Source organism: Suricata suricatta, chromosome 8 (genome assembly GCF_006229205.1).
Source record: "Suricata suricatta isolate VVHF042 chromosome 8, meerkat_22Aug2017_6uvM2_HiC, whole genome shotgun sequence".
Taxonomy (NCBI): Eukaryota; Metazoa; Chordata; class Mammalia; order Carnivora; family Herpestidae; genus Suricata; species Suricata suricatta.
The window spans coordinates 120,817,050-120,827,623 of record NC_043707.1 but is presented as its reverse complement, the minus strand read 5'-3'; the positions used below and the strand labels follow the sequence as shown (position 1 = coordinate 120,827,623).

The following is a 10,574-nucleotide window of genomic DNA, read 5'->3' as shown; positions in this document are numbered from 1 at the left end:
CATGAAGTTTCTTGCACGCTTCTGTCCACATTTGGGAAGGAAGACTAATGTTAAATCAGATATCTTGGAAATTGATACTCAGTTCGGGTGGTCTGCCACTCTAGTGGCGGCGTTTTTATCACATTTCATGAAAGACATGAGGGTAAGTCTATGTGGTGGGAAATACCACCACAGTTTTGGCAACATCTGATTATAATCAAGCGTGAAATAGAGAACTACTAGTTTGCTGAATTATAATTGGTCCAGGTTTTAGCACTATTAAGAAGGTGGAAAGGATAAAGAAAAGGTTGAATCCTGAAAATAGGCATGAGGTTGTGATTCACTTTGGGCAATACTCCTGAGGAAATAGTCCTCTCTGGGAAGAAAGTCAGATACTAGGCTAGCCGACATTTTCAGACAGCTTCCCTAGAACAGTTGATTTCAAATTCCCTCACCCCTAGGATACCTCTTGGGGAAATTCTTACATGGTTTGTAATGTATTACAATAACAACCAAGGGTGTTACACTTGACAATGGATCAGTTCTGTTCGATTTGGACTCTATGCCTCTGGAATTTCTCTTAAGCAGCCCTACTTGAGACCTTTCCGGGATGCCTTCCCAATCTGGAAACAACCTTCTTAGTCCTGATGTATACAGTTTGACTAACTCTAGAAGGTTCTATTTTCCTCAAACTTCCTTTTCCATACTACTACTTCCCTAGAACTTGCTATTGGGAGCCAAAGTTATTTAGTTCCTAAATTCTGCCATGTCAGTAATTCTATCTTTCTACCATGTCAGTAACTCAACTTTGAGACCATCGTTTTTGTCAAGGCACCCCCCAAGAGCCAAACCTCAACATACATCTATCATAGTCTGTAGTCTTCCCTACCTAAAACAGCTTCCCTTACTCCATGAGTCACCTGAGCTGAAGCACCTTTGGGATGTGCTTATGCAGTGACTATAGGTAAGTTCTCCAGAATACCTAGATTCTATTTTTTTAAGATTTTATTTTTTAGTAATCTCTATACCCAACATGGGTCTTGAACCTACAACATCAACATCAAAAGTCACGTGCTCCACCAACTGAGCCAGCCAGGTGCCCCTAAAACCTATCTTTTATATCCAATCGATTCTGTATCTATGGTCCACCAACCAGGCTAAGACATGCCTGTTTGCTGGATAGATTATTTCAGCCCAGTATGATTCCTATGCCTCTTAACAACTACTTGAAATTTCTGTTCTGTTTTATGAGCCTCTCAGCCTAAAAGTAGACTACATCCTACTTTGAAATTGCCTCTAGGTTCTCCTCTTACATGTATGGTTTCCAACTGTACTCTTTACTGATAGTCATGGCTTATAATATGGTATACAGGGATTTATTTTTCTAGTTTTGAGAACAAAAATGAACAATAGTATTAAGTCACAGCTAAGGGTAAACGTAAAGCTGGGTAATACCCAGGAGGAAAGACAAATTCCTTAACAGGCTTTATAGGAGCTTCTAAAGAAAGCATACAGAGAGAGTTACTTGCATTTGGAAGTATAAGTTTGTTTTTTAAAAATTTCTTTGCTGTTTTCTTTGAAGAAATCTGTGTATTATAGAGCAAACTGGAAGCCCAGAGTCCTGATTGAGCCTGAGACTTTGGCCCACATTTTTGTTTTAACTTTTTATGAAATATAAATGCATATACAGAAGTACACAAATGATTGTACAATTTGATAAGGTTAAACTAAAGACACCCATGAAATGAGTTACCAAATCAAGAAAGAAAAAAAAAAAAAAAGGTTACCAGCATTTCACCCAGCTAGGATAACCACCATCTAGCTCTCTAACACCACAGCTCACTTTTACCTGTTTTCGAACTGTTTTATGACTAGCTTTTTCTCACTCAGCATGATGTTAGATTCGCCCTTGATGTTGTGTGAAATTGTAATTGGTTCCTTCTCGTCACTGTGTAGAAACTGTAACTGTGCCATAGCTGAGTCATTCTAATGATGGGTGCTTGGGTGGATTCCAGTTTGGGGGCTTTATACATAATGCCTCTGAACATTCTTGTACATGACTTTTGGTGAACATATATATGCATTTATGCCGGCACAGTCTTTCAAACATTAGGACAGTTCACATGTAAAATTCAAAATTCAGGATACAGCTTTTCTTTAAAACAACAACAACAAAACAGCCCAGAAGAACTGACAACACTGGGTCCGCATATCCTCACAGCAACACTTGACTGGAACTGATGCCTGTCTCTGGGGGGGCATGGTTTCTTCGCCATGTGACCCTGACACTGCCTATGATGGACCTAGACTTTCTCATTTGGTAGCCTTTTTTTTTTTTTTTGATTCAGTAATCTCTTAGGACACTCTTCCCCCAGATAACTGCAAAGCTTATTTCCTCACTTCCTTCAAGTCTCTGGTCACATGTTACCTTATCAGAGAGGACTTCCTTGACCACTCACCCTATTAAAATATGGCAACTTCCCCTGCAGTATGCTTCCTAGTTTTCTTTACCCTATTTTATTTTCCTCCATTTTACTTATCTAACATCCGTTGTTGTTTTCCCCCTCCCCAAACTAGAATGGAAGCTCCGTGAGAGTGGGGGCTCTTTCTTGTCTCTTAGTCACCGCTGTTTCTACAGTCCCTAGAACAGTGCCTGGCATGTAGGAGAAGCTGACTAGATATTTGATGCATGAATACTAAATAGCCAATACTCATTGAAGGGAAAGTATGTACCAAGCATTGTTCTAAGCACTTTACATATGTTAACCCATTTGGTCCTCACAACAATCCTATGTGGTGGGTAACATTATTTACTTCATTTTACAATGAAGAAACACATTTACATTCTACTCTAAACAAGCAATAGATTACACCGGAAGCACTGTAACTCATGAAATTTATTAAAAAGTCTTTAAATGTACTAGAGAACTTAATACCTAAAAGGAGCCCTTCAATGGATCATTTTATAATAATGGTGTTTTATTTGGAAACATGGTTAGTTACCACTAAAGTTAAAATTTTCAGTTGTAGGACTGAGCCTTGCTCAGGCTGCAGCTTGGCAAAGATTGCCAAAGATCTGGGGCAGTGGTAGCTGATAAGATTTTGTGATCTGTCCTGGGCAGCAAGTCCTTGGTGCCATCTGTCCAGAGTTCTGAGGAGGAAGTACTGGAGGTGCTGTACCCAGATTTTAATATCGCCCCCCAAAACCAGAGACCGCCAGGGAGGCCGAATGACGCATGCAAAAGCAAAGGGCTTTATTACGAATTTAGGCCCGGCCAGCCTAAACTCGGGCTCACAGACTTCAACAACACACTGGATCCACGTGGAGCAAGCCCAGAACATGGCGGGGCAGGGCCTTTTATGAGTTTGGGAAGGGGGAATTACAGGAAATGGGGACACAGGTATATTGACAGCAGGTTTAACCATTCATTGATACTTTTGGTGGGGGCCAATCACAACACCTAGAGTATTGACCAATCACAGAGTGGACCCAGGACCCTCACATAGGGCGTGACTAGTCTTAACCTCCATCTTTAGGCCCACCCTTAGAAATGTTAAAGGTGTTAGCTGGCCTTCAAGGTCAGAGGGGAAACCTGAATCTGACCTGCATCCTTACAGAGGGAAGGAAAGTTCACCTAAATGAAGGATTTTAGAACCCAGATCTTCTGTCAGTCACAGGAAGTACAGACTTACCACATTTCTATTTCCATCTATCTATCTATGTATGTAATCTCTATGCCCAATAAGGGGCTTACACTCATGATCTGAAGATTGAGTTGTACACCCTATTGACTAAGCCAAACCAGGTGCCTCTGACTTACCACTTTGTTAATGGCCCTGTTTGAGATGATTCTGGTGTCAGAGACCCTGCTTAGAACTCCTTCATTTCTTTGTTAAGGTCCTACTCTGTGGAGCCCAACCCCATGTGTCAGTTGCTACACAGGATCCCTACTCCGTAGAACATCAGTAGCATTATAAAGCCTTTGCTAACTGAGCAAGAAGTAAACATTCCCTTGGTCCAGGAACAAAATTGGAACTGTTATGCCACAGAAATGCTAGGTTCCCACTGCTGTTGACTGAGGCACTCTGGTTAGCCTTTCTGAGCAAACTGGACACAACTCATATTGTTGCCTTTTTAAAATTCTTTGTAGTCCCTTCCCAAGGACCAAGGAAGGATTTAGATTTAAAACATTGTCACAAATAGTTCAGACACAGTCATTGGTTTAATTACTCTTCCTTGGCACAAACTTAACATTGAACCAGCCCTTCCAGGGGCTCCCTGGCTTCATTTCCCCTTGGCATTGTCTCCAGAAATGTTATTTGCCCTCCATTTCTCTCTTTGATTATTTGAGATTGAGACTGTAGCTGTTCCTTAGCACACTGCCACTTGGACTTTTAGGTCCTATGTGTCAATAAAAAGGAAAAAAAAGGGTGCCTTTGTGGCTCAGTTGATTAAGCGACTGACTTGATTTCTGTTCAGGTTATGATCTCACAGTCATGAGATCAAGCTCTGCATTGGGCTCTTTGCTGAGTGGAGCCTGCTTGGGATATTCTCTCTGTCTCTGTCTCTATCTCTCTCTCTCAAACTTAAAGAGAGAGGACAAAAAAGTCTTAGGAACCAACATGGGGTTCACAGCATTACATTTTACCAAATAAGGATTTTTTTAAGTTTATTTATTTATTTTGAGAGAGAGTGAGCAGGGAAGGGGAAGAGGGAGAGGGAGAATGAGAATGAGAATCCTAAGTGGGGTCCGCACCCTCAGCACAGAGCCTGATGTGGGGCTTGAAGTCACAAACCATGAGATCATGACCTGAGCCTATATCAAGAGTAAGATGCTTGGGGCGCCTGGGTGGCTCAGTCGGTTAAGCCTCCGGCTTCAGCTCAGGTCAGATCTCACCTTCGTGGGTTTGAGCCCCGCGTCGGGCTCTGTGCTGACAGCTAGCTCAGGGCCTGGAGCCTGCTTCCGGTTCTGTGTCTCCTTCTCTCTCTGCCCCTCCCCCTCTCATGCTCTGTCTCTCTCTGTATCAAAAATAAATAAAACATTAAAAAAAAAAAAGAGTAAGATGCTTAACCAACTGACCCACCCAGGAATCTCTTTAAAAAATCCTTATTTGAGGGATGTAATAAAATAAATAAACCTTTAAAAATATATATACATTGTTTCTGCATCCACATTTTTAAAATTTTTATTTAAAACATTAAAAATTTTTTTTTTTAAATTTCAAGAGACACACACACACAGAGTGCAAGCAGGGGAGGGACAGAGAGAGGTAGACACAGAATCCAAAGCAGGCTCCAGACTCCAAGCTGTCAGCATAGGGCCCAGATGTGGGGCTTGAACTCGAAAATAGTGAGATTGTGACCTGAGCTGAAGTCTGATGCTTAACCAAATGAGCCACTCAGGCGCCCCTTATTTTATTTTTTAATACACACTTTTTTTTAATTTTTAAAAATATTTTTATTTCTTTTTTTTTGAGGCAGGGAAGAGCAGAGAGAGAGGGAGGCAGAGGATCCAAAGCAGGTTCTGCACTGACAGCAGAGAGCCCCATCAGACTCATGAACCATGAGATCATGACCTAAACCGAAGTCAGATGCTTAACCCATTGAGCCATCCAGCCACCCCTTGTTTCCACATTTTAAAAGGTATACTGACTCAGCATATTTCAACTTAAAAAAAAAAAGAAAAGAAAAATGGCCAACTCTTATTGGCATTATTTGAAAAGAAAGGGCATTTTACATCAAAAAAGATAGAGAAATAATTTCAGAATAAGGAACAGTCCTCTGCATTGAATACATTTAGCTTTATGAAAAACTCATTACATGATCATTACTTTTCTTACTTCCTGGAGGACTGGTGAAAATTTCCTCTAGACTCCGAGTTGAATTCTTTTTTTCTTTTTAATTTTTTAAATGTTTTATTTATTTTTGATACAGAGAGAGACAGAGCACGAGCAGGGGAGGGGCAGAGAGAGAAGGAGACACAGAACCGGAAGTAGGGCTCAAACCCACGAATGTGACATCATGACCTGAGCTGGAGTTGGAGGCTCAAACGACTGAGCCACCCAGGCACCTTTACTGCTGGGCCTTTCTTGGTGCTTGTTCTTTTCTGCGCTTGATGTCTCTAACAGCTTCCTTTGGATACACAAAGCTGTGACTTACTAGTGTCCGAAGGCCACCTGGCCCGCTGTAGGTCTTTTCTTCCTTTAGCCATGTTCTCATGTTGCTCCTTTCATGCTTAAATTCAGCCAGTCATAACACACATCTGCACACTACAAAGCCAATCTCTACTTACTTTGGGATTTCCAAAGTGCTGTCTTTTCACATTCAATTGAGCTAGTAAAGTCTGCACATTTAACTTCCTTTTTAGGTTTCTTGATTTTATTTTCACTAATCTCTACACCCAATGTTGGGCTCAAACTCATGACCCAGAGATCAAGAGTCACATACTCTTCTGAGTGAGCCAGCCAGGCACCCCTGCACATTTAACTTTTTAACATATGTTGATCCACCAGATTTTCATTAATAAAATGGAGATTGAGATTACTAGGGTGAATCCTGAAAATAAATAATAAATGTTTTTAATTATTTTTTTTAATGTCTTTATTTTATTTTGAGAGACAGAGCAGAGAGCGAGTGGGGGAGGAGCAGAGAGAGAGAGGGAGACACAGAGTCTGAGCAGGCTCCAGGCTCTGAGCTGACAGCACAGAGCCTGAAGCAGGGCTTGAACCCACAGACTGTGAGATCATGACCTGAGTCAAGTCGAATGCCTAACTGACTGAGTCACCCAGGTGCCCCATTAATACATTTAAAAAAATTTTTAATGTCTTTTATTTTTATTTTGAGAGAGAGAGAGAGACACAGAGTGAGTGGGAGATGGGTAGAGAAGAGGGAGACACAGAATCTGAAGACAGGCTCCAGGCTCTGAACTGTCAGCACAGAGCCTGACGTGGGGCTTGAACCCACAAACTGTGAGATCATGACCTGAGCTGAAGTTGGACACTTAACCAACTGAGCCACCCAGGCACCCTGCCCCATTAATAAATTAACTCAACAAATATTTACTTGGCTTTGGAATATAAAGATCAGTAATAAAAATATTCCTTGTTCTATAAGCAGTCGTAGATTTATCAGAAAAACAACATATAAGCTAAGGGTTGGTTCTCTTAACCTGGGGTCCATGGGGATAGGTGGGCCTGGAAACAGGCCTGCTTAATGAGATTGTTGGCAAAAATTTTAGTGCATATACCTTTTCCTAAGGAGAAAATTCATTATTCCCATTAGATTCTCAACTGAATCTAAGACTTCCAAAAGAAAATAAATATTGATGTAAACTGAAAGTTTTAATACACTAAAATGTTACAGTAAGGAAATATGACTAAAATTATGGATAAAAAAATAGAGCACCTTTCTCCTTGGGGGAAGAAATAAGGCGTCATTTGATGAGGGTCTTGAAAAACAGGAGCTGGGTAGAGGCGAGGACAAGTGTATTTGAGGCAGAAAGAACTGCATGTGCAGAATCGTGGGCTCCAAGGAAAACAACGTGTATTTGAGAAAAAGTTCAGGGTGGCTGGGGCATAAGTATAGTGAGAAATACACAGGGCTGGGGAGCGGCAAGCTTTGCACATTGAGTAGGCTCCAGAAAACCAGGAGAAATCTTCAAAACTAGGCTCGTACACCGTCAGTTGAGTAAAGGATATAAACATCTCTCTTTTCCTGCCTTACTAAGGCAGCGAGGTCTACTATTCTGAAGGCTAGAAAGTTTTGAGAAGTAGAGCTCTAGGACCCAGCCCCAGCCTGTGGCAACGTTCTGAAGAGTATGTACAATCTGTCCTCTTTCCAACTTCTTTTTTCTCTCTTCTCCCCACTCCCCACTTCAGATATGCAGAAGGATTGCTTAGGTTTCTACCTTCTAGACATCGAAAGTGGTGAACCCAGAAGGGACTTTAGAACTTATTTTGGTCCAACTTCCTTGTTTGAGAGCCTTGGAGGTAGATTCCAAGTGAGGGAATGATCTACTCTCCTTGTCTCCCCTTCTGTCTCTCTGGTAGAGGTCTGGGCCAGTTGCTCTTCTCCCTCTTTTCTGAGGACATTTCATGGATTCCTTTGATTTCCACTAACATCTCTATACTAAAGATTACAAGATTTGTGTTCCCAGCTATGTTTCCTATGTCCTCTGCCCTTTCTTTACAGAACATCTCTATGTGATATTTTATGTTCTCCTGAAACCTGGTATGTCCAAAGATAAACTTATGATCTTTCTCCACCCCCACAAATCTCCCCACATTAAAAAATGCCACTTCTGGGTGCCTGGGTGGCTTAGTCGGTTAAGCGTCTGACTCTTGACTTTGGCTTGGGTCATGATCTCATGGTTCGTGGGATCAAACCTCGAGCTGGGCTCTGCACTGACAGCATGGAACCTGCTTGGGATTCTCTCTCACCCTCTCTCTCTGCACTTCCCCCTGCTCACATGCATGCTCTCTATCAAAATAAATAAATAAGCTTAAAAAAATGCCACCTCATCTACCCAACTACTCAAATCAAATCAGGTATCGCCTTTGAAAACTCCTTCACCTTTAGTGCCCTTCCCTCAATCTAATCCATCACTAAGACTTCTCATTTTACTCCTAAAATGTCCATTGGGTCCATTTCTATCTTCATTACCATTATGTTGGACCATTATCTTTTGCCTGGACTTACTACAATCCTCTTCTTACTCTTAAATTACTCTCTTCTCCCTAGATTTATTTCCCACACTGCAACCAGAAGGAACGTCTTAAAACATAAAACTCACTCGGATCGTTATTTGCAGCTAATGACTTAAGTCCCTGTTTGTCTCCTTTCTCCAGTCTCATCTGGTGCCACCCTCGCTCTCATTATGCGCCAGTCATGCTGGCCTTTCAGTTCCTCACCAGTGCCCAGCTCCTTCCCCACATAGGGCCTTTGCATATATTGTTCCCAACTTCCCTTCCCTCCTTGTGTAGTCAATTTCTGTCACCCTTCAGGTTTTAGCTGAAGCTTATGACCTCAGGGAAAACGTCCTTAGCCCTTGACTAGGCTAGATCCATCTGTGCCTTCTCACTGCACTTTGCACAACTGGAATTGAATAACTATTTGCTTCCTGTCATTTTCCCTGACCAGTCTATAAGCTTTAGAGGTAAGTGAACTCTTAAGACTTTCTATCCAGCACATTGCCTGGCCCTTAATAAATACTTGTTAAAAGAGGGATTGAGGGGCGCCTGGGTGGCTCAGTCAGTTAAGCATTCAACTCTTGATTTTGGCTCATGATTCATTAGATTGAGCCCTCTGTTGGGCTCCGTGCAGGGCATGGAGGCTGCTTAAGATTCTCTCTCCCCCCTTCCCCCTGCTCCTCCACCCAGTGGCAGAGCTGAAATTAGAACCCAAATCCATTTCCAGTAGAGTATGCTTTTCTCAAACCAGGAGGGGTCTGTCCCTGTAGGATGATACTCCACATTCCAGACTTCCTCCTCCTTTCCCAGTGATTAAATCACCACTCTTGTGTTCAGGGGCCAGTTAAACCAATTTGGTGAACTAATGCAGGTTTAGAGTTTACCCTTCTTTCAAGGATATTGCATTTTAACTGGGAAATCCTGGAGGACAGAAAATAACCCCAAAGGAACTAGAGCAGTCCCCTTTTATCCATGGGGAACATGTTCCAAGACCTCCCAGTGGGTGTCTGAAACTGCAGGTAGAACTAAACCCTATATATACTGTTTTGTTTTCGTATACATATTTACCTATGATAAAGTTTAATTTATAAATTAAGGCACAAGAAATTAACAATAATAAACAATTGCAACAATATACTGTAACAAAAGTTATGTGGATGCAGTCTCTCAAGAATATCTTATTGTAGCTTGGGGCACCTCAGTTGGTTAAGTGTCTGACTCTTGATTTTGCCTCAGGACATGATCTCATGGTTCATGAGGTCAAGCCCTGGTGCAGGCTCTGCACTGAGAGTGGAAGCCCTGCTTGGGATTCTCTCTCTTCTGAGCTCTCGGCCCCTCCCCGTCCCCTCCACCAAATGAGTAAGTAAACATTTAAAAACCAAACAAAAAGAATGCCTCCTGCATTTGTGGCATTGGCAGCAGATGCACCCTTGACATGCATAACAATGCTGGCAAGTTCATGGACCTGTACGTGAATCAGAAATGCTCCACCAGCAACCACATTATCAGTGTCAAGGACCACAGGTCCGTCCAGATGAACATAGCCAAGGTTGACAAGGTGACAAGTAAGCTCAATGGTCCGTTTGTTATTTTTTTTAAATTTATTTATTTATTTTGAGAGAGAGAAAGAGAGAGCACACGAGTGCAAGCAGTGGCCAGGAAGAGAGGATCCCAAGCAGGTTCTACACTGTCAGCCCAGATCCTGACGTGGGGATCCATCCCCCAGACTGTGAAATCATGACCTGAGCTGAGGTGGAGTTGGATGCTTAACAGAGCCACCCAGGCATCCCCTCAATAGTCAGTTTGAAAACTTTGCTATCTGTGGGGCCATTTGTAGGATGGGTGAGTCAGACGACTCCATCCTTTGCCTGGCCACAATCCACTGCATCATTTCAAAGAACTTCTGA

At 42.1% G+C, this 10,574-nt stretch overlaps 1 protein-coding gene across 1 annotated transcript; it reads left to right on the top strand.

Moving 5' to 3' along the window:
* The first annotated feature begins 10,102 nt into the window (after window positions 1-10,102).
* LOC115300299 (40S ribosomal protein S21-like) lies at window positions 10,103-10,574 on the top strand. Its single transcript, XM_029949966.1, has 2 exons — window positions 10,103-10,248; window positions 10,466-10,574. Exons 1-2 carry the CDS (start codon window positions 10,103-10,105, stop codon window positions 10,572-10,574), a joined length of 255 nt encoding a protein of 84 aa, XP_029805826.1.

What these genes read in the sequence shown, in the direction of transcription:
- LOC115300299 (XM_029949966.1), top strand. Translation starts at nt 10,103, where the DNA reads ATGCATAACAATGCTGGCAAGTTCATGGACCTGTACGTGAATCAGAAA. An exon ending in ACAAGTAAGCTCAATGGTCC is followed by an intron (nt 10,249 to 10,465) that starts GTTTGTTATTTT and finishes TCCCCTCAATAG; the next exon opens with TCAGTTTGAAAACTTTGCTA.